Below are 20703 nucleotides of genomic sequence, written 5' to 3' on the forward strand. Positions count from 1 at the left end.
TTAAATATAATTTTTAGTTATTTATGAACAATATTTTATTATTACACTGTAATTTTAACCAAATCTATAATAATCCGAAATTCAAGAATAGGGCATGACGTTTATAAACTCTCACAAACAAAATAAATTAATATATATTAATTATATTATGTAAAAGTTATATTATCTATACTATATTATTATTTTTCAAATCCATGAAGTAACTAATATTTTTTATTTTAAAGATAATTTAACAGCGTTAAATTTTTTTTAATTGATTACATAAAGTAATCGAAAATGTGTGGTGAAGATGAAAATTTTACATATTTGATTATCATGTAACAATTATAATGCTCGAGATTGACTTTTAATATCTGTTTTCTAAATTTATCTATTTAACTTTACTCTATCTAAAATAAAATTGTATGATAAAAGTGATATTAGATGGTGATGATGTTGGTATGCAATAAATGTCATCGTTGGGATTGTTGGAGAGTAATTAAAGTGTGACGTTCGAGTTGTTGTATGATTTAAAATATCGAAGTTACGTTATTGTTAATTATTATATTTTTTGATAAAGCGATATACATTTGGTCCTACAATTAGTATCAGAGTCAATGTCACATGTACGACTATCATGGATTAATTGCAAGAAGTGCAATTATTGATAGAGCGATTATTGAGTGTAATGACTGTCACTACTGTAAGAGAAATTGAATAATGACATTTTTATTTTTATACGATTTAAAATATCGGAGATGCACTTTTACCATTAGTTATAACTTATTCTAAAACGACATTGTTACGCTCCTATCGATGAAGTGTTTTTTATACAGTAATGGAGTTATTCTTAAATATTTTATCTTTGTAGCGTATATATTGATTAAAATATTTAATTTATAAAAAGTTCAAAGCTTGAACTCGGTCATCAAAACCGTAAATATAGGTCATTTTGCCATTTTCTCGTGGCACATTTTTTTAAAAAGATTGCACAGTTTTTTTGAATGTGTAAATGGTTGACATCTAAAATAAACAAATAAAAATAAATAAATTTTCAACTTTTACCTTCTTTTACTTAGGACATCATTATATCCAAAGTAACCTTTACGTTCTAATCAAACTGTTATTTTATCATGATAAAAGAATAATATAATACCATTAAATTTTTTAAATCTAATCTAATTAATTAAATGCATCAATTGCTTCTAGTATTTTTAATTATAATTTTTTATGGAATAATATAAAGAAATAATCTAATATATATCCTATTAATTGGCTTTATTTTTCATAAAAAAATAATATAAAAATAAAAATGATAAAAATATTGCAAATTCAAAAGTTTTACAACACTATAACAATCCGAAAAATGTTATCGCGGATTTTGCAGAATCTGTGATAGTGTTATCCAGATTTTTATTAATTTATATATTTATATTTTATTATAAAATTAAAAAAAAAAAAAAAAAACTAATTCTACTTTTGACTATATTCACGGATGTGTGCAAATAATTTGTGTAAATGCCTATGCTATATATAATTCCGGAGAAGGTGATAATAATTATAATATGTTTTAAATCATAATAGTTTTAAATAAAAATAATAGTATTCTTATAAATAAATATATTATTTAGTCTTTTTATTACATTATTATTTAAGTTATTATATATCATCATAGTTAAAAAGTTAAGTTTAATGATTAATAAATATCCGGGTAACACTCACGTATTCTGCAGAATCCGCGACAATATTTTTCGACTTATTATATTTTTGTAAAACTTTTGAATTTACAATATTTTTATAATTTTTATATTATTTTTTAAAAAAGGCCCTTTTAATTCACCTTTTCAAATTCTAAAAGTCATTAGATTAATGTTAATTTATCCTTATTACATATTTTGAATTTATGAAAATATTCAAATTCTAAAAGTCATTAGAATGTTAATTTATCCTTATTACATATTTTGGATTTATGAAAATATAAGATCTAAATGATTGTTAATTTTAATCATGATTAATAAAATATATATTTGTTTTAAAAAAATTTAATTAAGTTCAAAAATCTAGATATATGAATGATAGCATGTATATTTTTATGACGGTGAAATCCAATATCCGAGAAATTGTGGCTAGAATATGTAATTATGATTGAGTAAGTTTTTTGTGAGACTATATCACATATTTATTTTGATTAGAACGATTAACTCGATCCATACTTAAATCGAAAAAATAATATTTTAAGCATAAATTTGATATTTTTTCATGAATCAGATTGATTGGAGATTCGTCTCACAAAATTTACTCGTGATTTCTTCTCACAATAGTTTTTGTGATTATGAAAGCACTATTTGAAACAGCTGACTTTATACTTTTCCATAAGATATTGAAATATGTACTAGTTTATTCTGCATGAAACCCATTCATGGTATTTTTTTATTTCTTAAACAACTCTTTTATTTTTGTGGTCATCCTATAAAATTGGAACGATACAGATAATATTAGAGTATCCCTCGCGAAAAGAAGACAAGCATAAATCGAGAAATGGTCAATTAATTTTTTATTTAAAAAAACACTTTTATTTTCCTTAATGCAGTCCTATTATTTTTTCATAAGTTCTTCCGAGAATAACGAGTTTGTAGGACCGAGTTCTTACCGTTTTACCAAAAACTATAGTTAATGGTGATTGTGCAACTCAAATCTTTTAAACCGCACAGCAGCACAAACACCACAGTTCGATCGCTCTACCAAGCAGGGACAATTATTGCACCCAACAATCTCCCTCCCAATAATTGCACTCCTTGCAATCAATGTAAATCGAATCCGTGACCTTGGCTCTGATACCAATTGTAGGACCAAGTGCTTACCGCTTTACCAAAAGCTATAGCTAGGGGTACGTAATGGTGTAACTCAAATCTTTTAAACCGCACAGCAGTACAAGCACCACAGTTCAATCGCTCTACCAAACATGGACAATTATTGCACCCAACAGAGTTAATGGACTAAAACCTAAAATAATATAAGTTAATTTATTAAAAACTTTATTCCCCCAAAAATTTACGTTAAATTGCTCCCAAATTCCAACCCTTTAATTCGAATTTTAATATATCAAGTTGTGAAACTATTTTCCACACAAAATTATGATTTGGCTACTATTATAAACACGTAAACTATAATATATTTTTTAAGCAGTAACTATAATATATTAAGCATGAAGATATATAAAGCAATTGAATTTTAGAGATTTAAAATATTTAAATACTATTTGCATTACGTATTTGATGTATCAGTGCTTAGTATAAGTGTATCTTGAAAAGTTAACAATACACAAGACATCTGACATTACATCTTTTGAATATTTCAAACACTAGTTAAATATAAGTATTTATTTTTAATTTTTAAATGAGAAAATAGTCCAATTCAAATTTACGGGACCGAAACTCAACTTTAATTAATTAGAAAACCAAAACCAAAACCAAAACCCGAAAATGCAAATATAGATAACCATTTTGGCAATAGTCCCTTTTGAAATGGTAAAAAAAAAAATAAGTTTTCAACTTAATTAATCACCCTCTTCGTGAAATCTAACCTAGTTCTACTCTCCTGGTTTAATTTCTTATCTGAAATTGTCAACATGTATTTTTTCAAGATAAAAAATAAGTTGCCAACTTATTCACCAAATGTATTGGAGAATTTATAATAATAATGCTACAAAAACAAAATAAAAGTTTTGCAAGAATAATTACACATAGAATAATCGACGAAATAGATATCAGAACCTAGAAAAATCGGTGTAATATCTAACCTACACAAGTGATCAGTTATGTAGATATGGAAGGTCAATCACCATAAATCAAAACGTGATATCAATTATTATGAAAAATAAAAATTTTGACAACACAAAATTGAGTATTGAGATCGTCTAATAAGTTTTATTTTTATATGTAATGAATAATGAGATATGTATCCGTATTATGTTATACAAATGCACCTGTATAATTATTTTTTCTTGACTTTTAAAATTGGATTAGTGTGGGTCCATGTTGGAGTGTTGAAAAATCTTGTTACGACTGTGATTATGTCCCAAGACAGCTGTTTATGTGTCTTCCAAACTTGACACATCATTTTTTTATTGAAATTTAAATTTTTTATAATGTTAGAATTCATAGTTATTTTTTGATACATACCGATTAAATCATCATATTAACATATTAACGTAATAGTTTACAAACTATGCTAGCTAATTACATATTTCATTTAATTATATTTTATTATAATCTGAGAAAAAAAAACTTTAGCAACTTATTAGATAAATGATTATCTATAATCTTTTAATGAAGATTGAAAAATTTTCTAAATCAAGATAATAAAAAATCATATATACGGTTTAGTTTGTATATATTATATAATATGGGTGTATATAATATATATTTTATTAATTAAGATATTTTAACGTTGGAAATTTATTTAAAATTAAAATTTTCTTAAGTTTATATGCTATCTTCTCCTCAACTTTCATGATACATTGACAAATCATTTCAAGTATATTTTAAATTTTTTCTTATTATAATTTTCATGAAATAACACACACACACACACACACACACATATATATNTTTGCCTTTTGTATATTATAATCTAATCACAAAACGATTCACGTTGCTCATATATCTGTACGAAAAAAATTTTTCTATAATTTTTTTCCTCCGAGAAAAAGCCTAACATTAACCATCATGATATATATTCAAAAATGCAAGTTAAATGAAAAATTACCAAGTCGGGATTTGTTAATTATTTTTCCATCATTTTTTTGGTATTTAATTAATGTTGAAATACCAAAAGTTACCTGAAATTTACTATTCATGCCTATTTTATAAATCCATTGTAATAATATAGTTTGAATTTTAAAAAAGGGTGTGTTTTGTGATGGTAGACCTTTCCAGGAGTTCGAGTGGAAGCATTAATTGAAAATACAGCTATTTAAATATTTTTAAAATAGTATCCGTGTTTTTTAAAAAAAAAATTAATTTTTTTTACCATTTTCTACTTCTGAAAAAGAAAATCCACTTACCATTTAAAGATTATTATTATTACAAAGTCACGTAGACCGAGTTGTAGAATCCATCTCTATATATATAAGTAGGTGTAGTCTGGTTCTGATAAGTTAAGCCTTCAATTTCATCACATTTCATGAAATCTTTGCTCCAAATTTTATACAAATATATGTAACCTTCGTGTGTATATATATATATATATATATATTGTTTATAGATTATTACAATATCTAAAATTTTATGAAGAGTTGAAGAAGATGGGAAGGCAACCATGCTGTGATAAAGTGGGATTAAAGAAAGGGCCATGGACTGCTGAGGAAGACAAGAAACTGATCGATTTCATCCTCAACAATGGCCAATGCTGCTGGAGAGCTCTGCCGAAACTCGCCGGTCAGTAGTTTCTTATTTATTTTGTTTTTATTAATGGGTTGAAGTCGAAATTTTTCATATAAGATGAATGGGAAAGTGGGAATTGAAGGGTGTGTAGTTCATCAATTTTCGACTCGATGAACATAATATAATTAATTATTCGATTTCCAGGGCTGTTAAGGTGCGGAAAGAGCTGCAGATTGAGATGGACAAATTACTTGAGGCCGGATTTGAAAAGGGGACTTCTCTCTGAATATGAAGAGAAGATGGTCATTGATCTTCATGCCCAGCTTGGTAACAGGCAAGCCTTTCATCTTATCTGTAATTATAAAATAAAAATTTAGTAATGTTTATATATATATATATATATATGTAGGAATGTTTATATGTATAAATGTAAGATTAAAAGGCAAGGCTTCTCCATTTTCAGCTTTTCTAACAGGCATTTTCAAAGTTATGGCCTTCTTTTATCCCATCATTTGTTTTGGCACTTTCCCACTTTCCTTGCATTGCCATATATATATCTATCTATACATATAAATAAGTAAATCTAATGTGTCTTTTTTTTTTCTACATCTGATTATGTTCTCGATCAATTAAAATCGCTATTTTTTTTAGAAAAAAAGATTTAAAAGAGCACAAAATCGATCTCGTGCTATTTTGAAATATGAACATGTTATATATGCTTATGATTTGAAAACATAGAATTTTAAAAGACTATTGATTTTAAATACGCGTTTTGCACTCATTTGATTTTATTTGTATATATATAATGAATGCAATTGATCAGGGACATAGAGTCCCTGATTTGATTTATTTAATTATATAATTGACTCCTTCAACAATATAATGCATTTTTTCCCACCAAAGTTGATGATGAAGAAAGCCACTCTCCTCTTGCTTTCCTCCCGCTGTCCTAGTCGCAAATGCACAGCCTAAGTTCAGAGTGTTGAAATTTCTTTCTTACGGGATTCATATATATATAATAAATATAGGTTTGATTTCTTGGGCATCCATTTTTGTAAATCCATGTGAGCAACGACATTTAACCGCAACCATTGGATGTAATGAAACTGTACACACATATAAATTTTATAATTTAATTAGTCCCTAACAATTTTAACTTTTTTTAATAAAAATCTAAATCATATATTTGATTTAACCGATTTTTAAAATTCAAAAGTGGACGATTTAACCAATATTTTCTAAGAGAAAACTGAACTTCTGAATTAATTGAACCAAATTTTAGTTTATTTGGTTAAACCTGAATTTTTGTCAACCGTACTCACCAAAAAATTGAAATTGATCAAATATTTTGTCTACTTTTCTTTGAATGTTTTTTTTTTCCATTTTTGGAACAAGCAATTTTCCTTTTGAATAACAATTTTTAATTTTTTTTTTGCAGATGGTCTAAAATAGCTTCTCATCTTCCTGGAAGAACTGATAATGAAATAAAGAACCATTGGAACACTCACATCAAGAAGAAGCTAAAGAAAATGGGAATCGACCCTCTTACGCACAAGCCTCTACCACCGCCCGCCACCGGACAACCACCTGCAGCACCACCGCTAAACACGGCGGCGGAGGCAGAATATCCGCCTACTGCCCCTGACATCACGATGCAATCTAACACTAATAATGTCGAACTACCCAACGATAATGATGACAAAACCAAGATCCCATTTGCCTCCATGGAATTAATCCATGAAGATTTCTGCATCGATGAAATCCCAGTGATCCAACCCCATGAAATTATGCTTTCTTTCGATGAAACAACATGTCCTCCATCGTCATCTTCGTCGTCATCGTCGTCTTCTCCTTCGTCCTCGAATATGCACGAAGAACTACCGTTTTCGCCAACTTTGGACTATTATTACAACATCTGGGAGGATGACTTCAGTGGATCAGATTTGTTGATTGATTCCGATAGGGAATTTATTAGGGATAACATAATGAACCAGTTATTGAGCCTGCTGTGATATATGTAATGTGAAAATGGTGATTTGTTCGTTAATCTTTTGTATGTGGCTCCGTTGATTCAAGTTTCTTTACCAAAAAAGTGAGAAATAACTGAATTTCCGAATTAGTAGATTTCCATCACCAATTCATCATGAAACAAATCTATCTCCTAAACGGAAAGAATTACTACTAGCACGTATTTATTTTTTGATCAATTTACAGTCATACAGACTAACTTGCATTTTTTCAACCTCGGTCCTTATTCACCTAGTTGATTACGTGACATCGAACAAGTTAACAATGTCCGTCACCATATTTTAATTTTCTAATATCACGTCAATATTCTCATAAAAAAATTACTAAAATAAAAAAAATGTAAATCAGTGGATTGATTATGTAAATTGACCAATAAAATTTTTTTAAAAAACATACAGACGGGTTTTATGCGATAAATCTAGCCACAACGCATGCACTATGTGGCGTGTATGCTCCCGAGTCATGAGTTAGTGGATTGGTGTATCCCATCACCATGATTCAGTGGGGGGTTTAATCTATTTTCTATAGGGATGGTATACCGTACCGTACCGAAAATCATATATTGTATACCGTACAAAAAATTACGGTATAAGAAAATTCATATCGATACTGTACCGAAAATTTCGATACATATAACTAGCATACCGATTATACCGATATTGTACGGTATACTGAAATTTCGGTACGGTATCGGTATATACCGCTTTAACCGAAAAAACCTTACATTTTAAATTTTTTTATAAATTTATTGTTTTAAAATATTATATATTTTAAAATTTTTGTATATTTTTCGGTATTCCGGTATATACTGAAATTTTCAAATTACATACCGTTACCGTACCGAAAAATTCCGTATTGTTACCGTACCGTACAGAAATTTTCGGTATACCGAAAATTCGGTAAATTCGGCATTTTTTCGGTACAGTAATCTCGGTATGTCAAAAATTCGGTATTTTTTCGCACCCTTAATATCCTATGCGAAACCAGAATTCTTTCGCTTGGGTGGGCTAACATAAATCATAAATCTTTTATTTAAATTCATAAAAAAATAATGTGTGTAATATATTATAATAGACAATATTTTGATTAAATTAGTACAGTAACTCAAAATGATTATTTCAATAAAGTTTCATAAATATTTTTTTATGAATGAAGTAGACAGCTTGAATTCGCCGACCTTGCAAAACATACTAAGATTAATCAAATATGTACAAAAAGTTATATGAAAACATCTCATTGATCATTTTTGTGAGAAAAGTCTTCTATCCAACCTGATACATGAGAAAATATTAATTTTTAAAATTAAAATATTATTTTTCACTCAAAATATAAACTAAATCGATTTATCTAACAAATATAAATACGTAAGATTGCGTCAAATGAAACATGCTCCAAATAATAAGTTGCTCAAAAACCAAGAAAAAAATTAAAGTAATAAGACACAAAACCCTGGACTATAAAAGGATACAGGAAATGGGTTTTAGCCAAAAGTTTCCCGTAACAATTGGGCTAATTAATGCAGACAGAATGAAAGAAATGAAGCCATCGGACTTAAATGTATAAAAATTTTGGGGTGGTTAACTGGCGCCTTATTAGTTTGTCTCCTGAAATTTCCATTTCGGAAACTTTTGCGCTCTATAGATATCGTTTGGTACGAGGTATACGTCATTGATTATTATTACATTTTTATTTCATTCAGTATCTACTCGAATTTTGAATATATTCAATAGATTCAATTAACTCGAACCAATATTACATTTTTTTAAATGAGAAATTTTAAATAAAGGCTGAAAGTAATAAAAAAAAGGCATCAACAGTTAAATTGGCTAGGACTTGAAATAAAATTCTAAAACTTGACACCCTTTAAATCTATAAATTCTTAATCAAAATCGTAAAAATAAGTAATATCGTTCCCTAGCATTTTCAATGGAGTCTATTTCAAACACATCTCCCCTAAAACTTGAGAAAATTCTTTTGGGCATCATTATAAAGTTTCGAAGTAAACGTTTAAAATTAACATATAAATGCATAATTAAAAAAATAAATAAAAGCAAACATGTGGCTTTATTATGGAGTTTCATAGGATTTATTTTGAGTCATTTAGATGCGATTTAAGGTATGTATAGATCGAGATTCAGTACGACGTCTATTAGGACGTGTAATGCAGCCAGTAATAGAATTTTGAAGATGTCAGTTTGTGAAAATTGTATTTTCTTGCAGTATTAACGACTTGTTATTTATCGTTGTTTATTAAGTGAGTGAACATGGAAACACCATGATTTTAACATGGTTTGGTCCAACCTATATACCTACATTCACATGGTCACGCCCAACAATAAAGTGAATCTACTAAGCATAAATTATTATTATCATACAAGGATTTTTTCAAATGAAATACTTCATCTTTCTAATGAATCCTCTATGACTAAAAAATTCATTGGCGAACACTATTCGTTTTCAATATCCGTCAACTCGAATTTCTTTCGAAACTACGGATTGTTATCTTCTGAGAACATTACATTCCTCTCTCGATGAATGAATCACGAAGCTTTGAGTGTGTGTACATCATTTACAATTGAAACTTTCAAAATCAGAATGATATAGTGGTACTGACAAAGCCTTGTTACAACAGTAGTCTTGACACATAATGAACAGTAAGGCGTTTTTCTCTCCAAAAGTCTCACACTTCAACTGATGCTTCGACGTCATAATATATGTATTGTCAAACCTATATCTGCATGAAATCTACTCAGAAAGTTAAACAAATATCACATTCATCTCATCATTATTACATATAGATTTTAGAAAATTTACAACACGAAACTAAACATCTTTCCAATACATGTTTATCGATCTTACATAAACAAACACATATATCATTTCCCAATATCTGAGATACAATAATCAAAAGAATTAACATTAAATCTCAAGATATAACAATGAAATGTATGCATGTTACGCAAATATATCATGAGATAAGATACAATGTATATCTTTACAAAATTATACACAATGAAATTTAATTTATCTCAATCTTCTAAGATAAAATTATTAAAATGTCCAAAAAAAAAAAAACCAAATAAAACAATTATCCAACTTTCAAAACTATATATGCGTGTTCATGACTGACATTGATGTCAATGCATGTGTTATTCATCATGTGTGATTAAATANTCACTTTGTGAAACCTTATTATTTTTTTTAAGATGGATGGAGCAACTATATATATTTGGCGTCATCCGAAAACAATTTATTGTTATTTCTTCTTTTCTTGTGCAAGTGAAATGGGAAATTACATTATGTTGTTTACATATTACATCATTGGTCTTTAGCACATCTCAGATAACATATTCAATTTTCTACTATATATGTGTGTGTGTAGGGAATGGTATTTACACTTCAATTTATTTTTATGATTATTGGGTGCAATAATTGTCTATGCGAGAAGAGCTATCGAACCGTGGTACTTGAATTACTATATTATTTAAAAGATTTAAGTTGCACCGTTACCACAAGTTATAGCTTTTAATAAAGCGACAAACGTTCAGTCATACAATTGGAATCAGAGCCAAGGTCACGGGTTCGATTCCCATTAACTTCAAGGAATGCAATTATTGGGAGGGAGATTGTTGAGTATAATAATTGTCTCTGCTGGAAGAGTGTTCGAACAATGGTGCTTGAGATATTGTATAGTTTAAAAGATTAGAGTTGCATCATTACTACCAACCATAACTTTTGGTAAACGACAAACGCTCGATCCTGGAGTTACAATTATACCCTTGATGATTTTTCTTTTTAGTAAGTTTGTTATCCTTAATTACTCAAAATATTGTAAATAAAATAATCAATGTCCATAAATAGATACAAACACACTATTAAATTTAAAAATATTTTCATTATTAGATATTTTGTTAAATAATATAAAATAACATAAAATACTTATATTTAATCTCAAATAATATATTTTTCACAAGTTATCACAAGCTTTAACAAAATTTTGACCTATATTTAACTAAATCAAAATTCTTTGCACTCCATAACTTTAGGTATTTTGTAAAAAAAAACAAAACAAAAACAAAAAAAGCCAAAATTTGTTCACCCCTTCTAAACATGGGATAATATATTAAACATTTTGAAATATTAGAATAAAAATTAATTATTTTTGTTATTCTATTATTATATTTATTTATATGATGAGAATTATGATTAATTTTTTAAAATATGATAAATTTGGTTGTTAAAGTTAAACAAACAATTATTTCATTTAGATTGTTTTAAAGTTTTGTGTTATATTTGTTTATATAATAAAATTAATTGGAATTTTTTGTCAACTTTGATTGTTAAAACACATAATGATTGATTTTCAATTTTTGGGGGTTGAAGGAAAACTTTATAATAAAAGGAAAGTGATGTATAAGTGTAATCTCGTCAAGCATTAAATTAAAAAATTAAAGTGGAGTCCTACTAACATTTTTTGGAGTGTAAATATCACTCTCCATATATGTATATATGTCCATATATATTTTTTGAGAGTCGTCTACAAATTTTTTACTTACAATAAAAAACTTATAATCAGAAGTCGGAATTTTCTTGTAATAAAATTAATGATTTAAAGTTAGACTGCTTTCAAAATTTGAGAAAACGGCCTATCTAACTCGAAATTAATGAATTTTTAATTCAGTCAAAAGAGGATAATTAATTCTTGAACTAATGAGAATAATTCACCAAATTTGTTCGTAATCTTATTTAATATTCGTGGGTTAATTTTGCTTCGAGGTGTAATTAATGCAACCAAACTCTTATTTCTGTCTTTATACAAGTTTCACTGCATAGTGTTGGGAATTCATCAATCAACTTGAAACCAAACAAGGGATAGAATTGATGGAAATGGGATGTCTTTCATAAGTCGGTCTTAAGGATCTTTATTCGTGAGACGGATCACTCATGTCCATATTTACAATAAAAATTAATATATTTGACATAAAAAATAATATTTTTTCGCGGATGACCCATACAAAATATTCGTTTCACAAAATTGACTGTGAGACCGTCTCACAGGAGTTTTTGTATGATGAAAATTATATTACTCCATCCATCCGTATCGAATATATAGTACTCTTGCTTGATTTCTCAAAGTTTACAAGTAAACTTTCTATTTTATCTTTATTTAATTCATTGAAAAAATAATCGTATTTTTTCCAAGATTTAATTAATATGAGTATATAAGCAAAAAAAAAAAAATTCTATTAAATATAGAGACTGAACTATATCGTTGGCACAAGCGAAAAAAGAAACGAAGCCTACACAATTAGGACGGGGGAGTAACGTATTTTACTATTAAAACTTAAAAGCAAAAACATTTGTTTCCATTCAATCAATGATTTGTAGTCAATGTAATTTGTTTTCTTAAGGATGTAAGCATCTCAAATTCCATCGAACTAGAGTACATGTATATATGGGCTATTACTTGCTCAATTGTATAAAACCTCAACTACTTTTCACTTTATTCTATCGTAAAATAGTTANCCTCTCCCATCCTGCCTATTGAGTGTTGCCAATCGATTAGCTTTCTATATATACCCCTCTTTGTTGCATGCATCAAACCACCAAACAAACAAAAAGAAGTTCTTCAATTTGAATGTGGGTAGAGGGTTTCATTATTTCTTTCTTGGTAGCAATCATTTTATCGGGTTATAGTGAAGCCATGGCTAATGGAAACTTTGTCCAGACAATGGGAACCCAGTTCGTTTTGAATGAGAAGCCATTGTATTTCAATGGTTTCAACTCTTATTGGCTAATGTACATGGCCGCAGACCCATCCACTCGGGTGAAGGTGACTGATACCTTTCGACAGGCTTCGAAATATGGGATGAACGTAGCCAGAACTTGGGCTTTTAGCGATGGTGGATATCGGTCTTTGCAGTCATCCCCTGGTTCATACAACGAGGATATGTTTAAGGTACGTTGCTGTCTTGTTAGAGTATGGTAATGTTAATGTTTGTCTCGTTGTCGTATGTATTATCACGATTTAATTCGATGATTTTAGGGATTGGATTTTGTGATCTCGGAGGCGAATAAGTATGGTATTCATCTTATTCTAAGCTTAGTGAATAATTGGGAAGGTTTTGGAGGGAAGAAACAATATGTTCAGTGGGCTAGAGATCGTGGCCAGTACATGAACAACGAGGATGATTTCTTTAGCAATAATATTGTTAAAGGTTACTATAAAAATCACATCAAGGTACGTATGCGTTTTATCATATTTATTTTATAATCACAATTTAAGTTGAATAAAATTTATAATGAGTTTGTTGGTGTTTGCAGATTGTGCTGACAAGGGTGAATTCCATAACTGGGATTGCATATAAAGATGATCCCACCATATTTGCATGGGAGTTGATGAACGAACCTCGTTGCCAAACTGACCTCTCCGGAAAAACTATTCAAGTTACTCATTTCTGCCGATTTACTACTTATTTCGTTAATGTTTCTCATTTGATCTTAAATAAATGTTAGATGTACATATTTATTTGGATAGGATTGGGTTGTGGAGATGTCGAATCAAGTTAAATCAATCGACAAGAACCATCTAGTCGAAATTGGGATGGAAGGATTCTACGGAGAGTCGATGCCCGACAAGAAGCAATTCAATCCAGGTTATGAAGTTGGCACTGATTTCATATCCAACAACCGCGTTCCGGGGGTTGATTTTGCCACCATTCATCTATACCCTGATCAATGGTAAATATATATATATATATACTTATTTTCTTTATATTTGATATCCAAGTTACACGTGATCGAATGCACATTTTTGTACATGTTGCAGGGTTCCAGGAGCAAACGACGAGGCCCAAACCGAGTTCGTGGAGAAATGGATCGGCTCACATAGCCTCGACTCGAAAACGGTCTTGGGGAAGCCACTTATGGTGACCGAGTTCGGCAAGTCCTCAAGATCATCAGGCTTCAGTGTCGTGGCTCGGGACTCGTACTTTGGGACCATATTCAACAGTGTTTATAGCTGTGCTAGGAGCGGAGGGCCCTGTGTGGGTGCTCTATTCTGGCAGGTGATGGCCGACGGAATGGAGAATTGGAGCGATGGATACGAAGTTGTGCTGGAACAAAGCCCTTCCACTGCTGCTGTTATTAACCAGCAGTCTGCTCGTATCGCTTCTCTCTTAAATTAATACGTTAAACTGAAGTTTATGACATTGTCTGAATGCTACTTAAAATTAATGTCTGAATAATTAATGTAATGGGGCACAATAAATGTACTGTCCTTTTGGCAAGAATTATATGTAACTGTTCACATGCAGTAATAAGAGATTTTTATTCTCCTATTATAATTTTATTATTTTTACGATGACGATGTAACTCGCAGCTCAGAGTCAAGATTCAAAACTATTTGGGGTTGGTCACGTACTCTATTTAATATTTTGATACATACCAAAGTATGGAGCAAAAACAATATTGAATCTCAAGTGTCTTGAATATGACATTTTTTTAAATAAATAGTTGACTAAAGTTATTTTACAAATTCTCCCCTAAATAAAAGTAATAATAAATTTGGTAGTGACTTTTAAACATATTCGATATCAAAGTTTTAAATTTGAGACAACGTCTCAGGTTCAAGTTTTAATTATTATAAACATTTTCTCAACTAAAAAACAGTAATAATAATTTTTAGAAACGTGGAAAAACATATTTTGAAAACCAACAAGGCATTTATAAAAATCTTAAATTTGAGACTGTTCTCAAATTCAAGATTCAGAAATCTCAGAATTCGAAACTTAATTATAACAAAATATTTATACCCAGACTAAAAAAAAAAGAAGCTATGTTTATGGTGGCCAGAAGTTGAAGCCTAACTGGTTGTGCCTGGTATAGTGGGGGGTCATACGAGCCTAGAATTACATAGTGCGGATGGAGAAACAATGTCCACCTGTCTCTTTCATTTATTTATTACTTATTATTATTATTGTCAAAAGTCGCCTCTCATTCCCAGCTGGTCGATTCTTCGAACATATAACGAGCACTTTGTCTCTCCGTCCTCACTTATTCAACTCTTTTGGAATACGCGCATCACACGCATGACTACTATAATTACAAAGGTGAGGAGAAAGGGGAGGAATCTTGTATCTCAAGATTGAGCGCTGGAATAAACCCATTTCTGGGTTTTCTATATCTGATTATCCAGAGTTTCCATATTTACAAGTAATTACAGGCCCCACCACGTGAGGCTTTTTGCTGATTCTGATCGGCTTCCCACGTGAAGTTACCATTTTTTTAGCTTTTACTCCAGCGTAGGAAACAAGAGTTCCACTCAACTCCAAGTTCTGAGTTGTGGTTGATCTGCTTGCTGAAATGTCGGTGGGCTGTGGGGTGGAATGCGTGGTGATGTTGGGCTGCATGCGGTGGGTGTGGAAGCGCTGCACCTACATAGGTGCGGACGACAGCGCTACGTGGACCATTGCCAGCGCGGAGGAATTCGAGCCCATTCCGCGCGTCTGCCGCGTCATATTAGCTGTCTACGAACCCGACCTCCGCTGCCCCAAATACGCCCCCCAAGGCGGCTACCGCCTCAACCCCGACTGGGTTGTCAAGCGCGTGACATACGAGCAAACTCTTGGCCACGCGCCTCCTTACATGATTTACCTCGACCATGATAATCAAGAGATCGTACTTGCGATCCGCGGATTGAATTTGGCTAAAGAAGGTGATTACAGGATGCTGCTGGATAATCGGCTGGGTATGCAGATGTTCGATGGGGGATATGTGCATCACGGATTGTTGAAATCAGCGAAATGGGTTTTGGATGCTGAGTCGGTGACTTTGAGTAAACTGTGGACGGAGAATGGAAGGGGGTACAAAATAATTTTTACGGGGCACTCGTTGGGGTCAGGAGTTGCGACGCTGTTAACTGTGATTGTGGCAAACCATGGGAATCGATTAGGGGGAGTTCCCAGGAGTCTGTTGAGGTGTTACGCAGTGGCACCGGCTCGTTGCTTGTCGCTGAATCTGGCTGTTAAGTATGCTGATGTTATATACTCCGTTGTGCTTCAGGTGTGTAGTTTTGGTGTTCCCTGGCAATTATTTTCTGTCATTATTGGTTTGTTTGTAGGGGATTTACTGTTTTGCCTTCAGCTGTATATTGGCAAATTTATTTTGTTTAGAATTGCAATCTTTAATTCATTTCGATGAGATTCTTCTGTTTTTTATTGGAAAATGAAACCGCTATGTCTAGCTATTTTTTTTTATTTTATTATATAAAGTTGTGGATACCTTTGCTGCAACACTATTATGTAAACCTTATGGAAATGGAAAAGATATTAGAGTCTTTACCTATTTGTAGTCGAGCTAACGTGAACGTATGGATGATTGAGCGAACATTACTTTTGATTAGTGGAAGTATAAATTACTTAAATCACATAAATGTGGTTTCTTGGATCAATTGGCAAGGCATAAAAGTAGTTCAAGAAATTATTTAGTAGCCTAAAATCACATTGCTTTGTCACTTTTAAGATCCTGCCAATTCATTAATTTCTGTTCGAATCACTTTGAGGTAATCGATAGAAACGGAGAGGTGCTCCAGCTCATGAAAAACCATTCTCTCCTTGGGAATAGATGAATATTGCATCGGCATCAGCATCATTGTATATCAATAATCTCAAAATGTGAAGGAGGAACTTGTTTAGGTTTTAGCTATTGTCACAGATTTTTGTACACATGTTTTTTAGAGTGTGTTAAGAAGGAAAAGATCATAATCATAATTATTGTATGTGACATTCATCTTACTCCGTTAAAAATTAATCTCATGTTGTTTGAAACAGGAACAAGACCACTAGGCTGCATTATTGAAATTAATAAAATGTTCTACATGTGCCTTGGTATTGGTTAACCTGATAGGTGGCAAAACATGCCCCAGTGTTATCTCTGCCTCTTCACTCCATTTTGAGGTTAAAACTCACCTGAATGAAATCAGCATATAGGTCCTACTCCTTCAAGAATTCTTTTGGCTATATTTTATGAATCTTCGAAATTGACATTCAGTGTTGATAAGAAAAATTGAGTAGTCATCAGTATACCTCAAATCAGTGAGTAATTGCTATTCCTACTTTTGTTGAGTTTTTCTTGTTATGTGGGTGGATCAAGCTGAACAAAAGAGCCTTGACTTTCATTCCCTTGACCTTGATTAAAGAACTATCATGAGACCATTGTTTCCAGGTTGGGTTAGGGTGGATCAGAATTGGATCGATTAAATCTTTGGTTGTTTTGCCCACTATGATGGATTATTTTAGGACCTAGAGAAGAATATGGGATAACCATGGGGGTGCGGGGTACTAAAATGTGCTGAAAATTTTTGATCTAGAATTTTTTTTCAAATGAAGTTAATATCTGATTCGTACTATGGAAAAATTACTTGGATGTCTTCCATGTCAAATAAAGTTTTTACTCATAAAACGAGAACCATGATTCAGAAAAAAGACATAATGGACTTTTTTTGGTTTCAGTTTAGTTTTAGGGAAATGGTTTTGCAGAGTTAGGTGCATGTTTATAGTGTTATGGTAGATATCAAATCATGTCAACTTGTCTGATATCGATGCCATATCATAAAAGAAAATTATTTATAATTTGTATGTATGCTAGGCATGTCAATCCAGTTTTTACTCGTAAAATTAGAACCATGATTCAGAAAAATACACATAATGGGCTTTGTGGTTTCATTTGGTTGTTCTGGAGACATTTTAGGGAAATTGTATTGGGGAAGTATGGTATATATGTTTATAAAGTTTTTAGTACATATATCAAATCACAGTAGAAACTGTTGGTATTGATGTCATGTCATAAGAGAAAATTATTTAAAATTTTGAAATAACATGTTTTGGATTAGAATGCAATATATTCACCAGGTATTTGATAGTGAAAACTTGGATCAAAATTAATAATTCTGTTGGGTGATGTGAGCGAACGTGTTTTAGGGAAAGAGAAATAAAATTAGACGGTAATGTTTGGTTTTATTTTTTTCGATGGAAAATGTGTTGGGGAAATGAAACCAACCAAGGCCAATTTTATTCTCATTTTTCCTGCGGAGGAGAGTTCTTTTTGCATTTTAGGTGAAGCTCTCTTACGAAGAAGTAAATGATTCTGTATTGTATTGCATCTCATTTCATTGGTTGAAACCACTAGTTCTTCTTAAACTAATTATTCTCTTTTCACTTGATATTCTTCAGGATGATTTCTTGCCCAGAACACCCACTCCACTGGAAGACATTTTCAAATCCGTCTTTTGGTCAGTAGTTATAAGTAATATTGCTCGAAAACATCGAATTCTTTTTATTCTTTGCCTCTGAAAGGAGTGAATTTTATCATCATTTAAACCAGGTCTTTTTGCTTTGGACAGTTTGCCCTGTTTAATGTTTCTCATCTGTCTGAGGGATACATTCATTCCTGAAGGTAGAAAGCTCAGAGATCCAAGACGACTATATGCCCCTGGTCGGATATATCACATCGTGGAAAGGAAGTTTTGCAGGTAAATTGCACCAAAATTAGTATACCGAATCTTGTAAAAGGAAATTTTTTTATCATTGTTGGATCCTTAGTATTTCATTGTCTGCATCCCTGAAGACCACACCTAATGTATGCGTCAGTGTCATGTAGCCATGTTCACACTTCTTGTCATTGCCACACACACAGAACTTGGTAACGAGTGTCTTGATATTTGGTGTTGTCGATACTTGAGAATATTGCACAATTGAGACATTACTTAAATTCTTGTGCTGCTGCCGCAACTCTATTGCTGCCGCAACTCTATTGCTGCCAAATTCCTAACAATATATAAATGTACTGAATACTGCTTTTTTCATAATTAGCAGAGGTACCAAACACCAACCTCATGCAAGTAGCTATCTTCACAATTTCCAATAACTATTTTTTTCTATACAATGGGAATACTACTGACGTGGTGCTTGTAAGCCTTGTGCTTTAATGTAGTGTAAAGAATTCTATATGCTTGCAATTATGACGAGAAAAAAAAATTTTAAGATTTATTTCACTACTGGGTACTTGCAGATGTGGAAGGTATCCCCCAGAGGTTAGAACTGCAATTCCTGTTGATGGAAGATTTGAACATATTGTTTTGTCATGCAATGCTACCTCTGATCATGGTATTATTTGGATCGAACGAGAGTCTGAAAAAGCTCTTGTGGTAAGCATAAGCCAGTAGTATCATAGCTCATTTTTACCGTTCAGTTTTTCTCTAGCTTAGCAAACTTGGTATCTTAATCCTGGAGAATTTGAAAATCAAGTCCAATGATTTACTTTCATTTGGTTTACGGGCTTTAGTCTTTTGTAGTTTCCGATCCTAGAGATAACAATAAAGTTATTCTACCCTCCGAGCTTTTCACTGTCCTCCAGAAAAAAACAGAGAAGTATTTAGCACTTGCAAGAAATACATAACAAAGTTTTTTTAATTATAATATATAGTAAAGATGCTTTTCCAGTAAATCTAGTTTGTTAGTCCCCCATCAGGTTATCGTGGTTCTAAACTAGGTCAAACCTCTAAACATAATGGCAAGTTCTTAATTAATCATATATTGTCACATGTCTAGCAATCTGATGCAGTCGTTTTCTGAAATCGTACTAGCAGTTAGATTGTGAATGATTATGAATCCTCAAGTCTAAACAAGTACATATTTACCCTTTTATCTACTTGAAAAAGTGGCTACAAAATTCTGTACGAATTGCTTTGTAACTGGTTGTATCTACTAGTTAGATATCAGACACTCAAAGAAATTGTTTTTATATATTCCATCAAATGTTATGCAGAATTTAAAAGACCTTAGTACGGAGACCATAACGACTCCACCAAAGGTACAAAAACTTGACAGGAAGGAGACTCGAGAGAAAGAACACAAGGACGCATTGGAGAGAGCCGTCAGTTTGAATATACCTCATGCTGTTGCGTCTGCAGAAGAAGAAACTTGGGGAAATACTGAAAATGGATCTCCAGATGACTCCGGAAATTCTTCAAAAACAGAACATACGGATGCTAGGACCAATTGGAATTATTTAGTGAAGAAGCTTTTCAAGAAGACCGAGTCAGGGGATTTGATATTGAAACAAGGGGCCTCTGACCCGGTCGTTGAAAACGCCACTGGTTCATAAAAAGGCGAAAATTTTGCTTCAAAACTAGCCTTCTTGTAAATTTTTTGTATTATTCTTTGAAAACATGTACGAACTCGATGATAATTGAACATGACACGAGAACGTGGTTTGTTTTCTTACCATGTTTTGTTGTACACCTGTTTGGACG

At 31.5% G+C, this 20703-nt stretch overlaps 3 protein-coding genes and 1 non-coding gene across 4 annotated transcripts; all 4 read left to right on the forward strand.

The window, feature by feature from the left end:
• Positions 1-2427: 2427 nt before the first annotated feature.
• Positions 2428-2532, forward strand: LOC140974694 (U6 spliceosomal RNA). The gene has a single exon (XR_012174850.1). It is a non-coding gene; the product is annotated as a U6 spliceosomal RNA (small nuclear RNA).
• Positions 2533-5149: 2617 nt separating this feature from the next.
• LOC140972325 (uncharacterized) lies at positions 5150-7518 on the forward strand. Its single transcript, XM_073434767.1, has 3 exons — positions 5150-5417; positions 5568-5697; positions 6802-7518. Exons 1-3 carry the CDS (start codon positions 5285-5287, stop codon positions 7373-7375), a joined length of 837 nt encoding a protein of 278 aa, XP_073290868.1. The 5' UTR covers positions 5150-5284; the 3' UTR covers positions 7376-7518.
• Positions 7519-13014: 5496 nt separating this feature from the next.
• On the forward strand, positions 13015-14725 carry LOC140972326 (putative mannan endo-1,4-beta-mannosidase 9). Its single transcript, XM_073434768.1, has 5 exons — positions 13015-13350; positions 13438-13632; positions 13716-13838; positions 13930-14132; positions 14221-14725. Exons 1-5 carry the CDS (start codon positions 13030-13032, stop codon positions 14576-14578), a joined length of 1200 nt encoding a protein of 399 aa, XP_073290869.1. The 5' UTR covers positions 13015-13029; the 3' UTR covers positions 14579-14725.
• Positions 14726-15222: 497 nt separating this feature from the next.
• Positions 15223-20689, forward strand: LOC140974161 (uncharacterized). Its single transcript, XM_073437449.1, has 5 exons — positions 15223-16454; positions 18623-18681; positions 18793-18921; positions 19461-19596; positions 20217-20689. The coding sequence occupies exons 1-5, from the start codon at positions 15756-15758 to the stop codon at positions 20553-20555; spliced, it is 1362 nt and encodes a 453-aa protein (XP_073293550.1). The 5' UTR covers positions 15223-15755; the 3' UTR covers positions 20556-20689.
• The last annotated feature ends 14 nt before the right edge of the window (positions 20690-20703 follow it).

Source organism: Primulina huaijiensis, chromosome 3, assembly GCF_012295235.1.
Source record: "Primulina huaijiensis isolate GDHJ02 chromosome 3, ASM1229523v2, whole genome shotgun sequence".
Classification (NCBI taxonomy): Eukaryota; Viridiplantae; Streptophyta; class Magnoliopsida; order Lamiales; family Gesneriaceae; genus Primulina; species Primulina huaijiensis.

Coding starts and splice junctions, on each gene's coding strand:
- LOC140972326 (XM_073434768.1), top strand. CDS start 13,030: ATGTGGGTAGAGGGTTTCATTATTTCTTTCTTGGTAGCAATCATTTTA. Junction 13,839..13,929: donor TCTCCGGAAAAACTATTCAA/GTTACTCATTTC, acceptor TTATTTGGATAG/GATTGGGTTGTGGAGATGTC. Junction 14,133..14,220: donor CATCTATACCCTGATCAATG/GTAAATATATAT, acceptor TACATGTTGCAG/GGTTCCAGGAGCAAACGACG.
- LOC140972325 (XM_073434767.1), top strand. CDS start 5,285: ATGGGAAGGCAACCATGCTGTGATAAAGTGGGATTAAAGAAAGGGCCA. Junction 5,418..5,567: donor AGCTCTGCCGAAACTCGCCG/GTCAGTAGTTTC, acceptor TTCGATTTCCAG/GGCTGTTAAGGTGCGGAAAG. Junction 5,698..6,801: donor CATGCCCAGCTTGGTAACAG/GCAAGCCTTTCA, acceptor TTTTTTTTGCAG/ATGGTCTAAAATAGCTTCTC.
- LOC140974161 (XM_073437449.1), top strand. CDS start 15,756: ATGTCGGTGGGCTGTGGGGTGGAATGCGTGGTGATGTTGGGCTGCATG. Junction 18,682..18,792: donor ATTTTCAAATCCGTCTTTTG/GTCAGTAGTTAT, acceptor TGCTTTGGACAG/TTTGCCCTGTTTAATGTTTC. Junction 19,597..20,216: donor AGTCTGAAAAAGCTCTTGTG/GTAAGCATAAGC, acceptor AATGTTATGCAG/AATTTAAAAGACCTTAGTAC.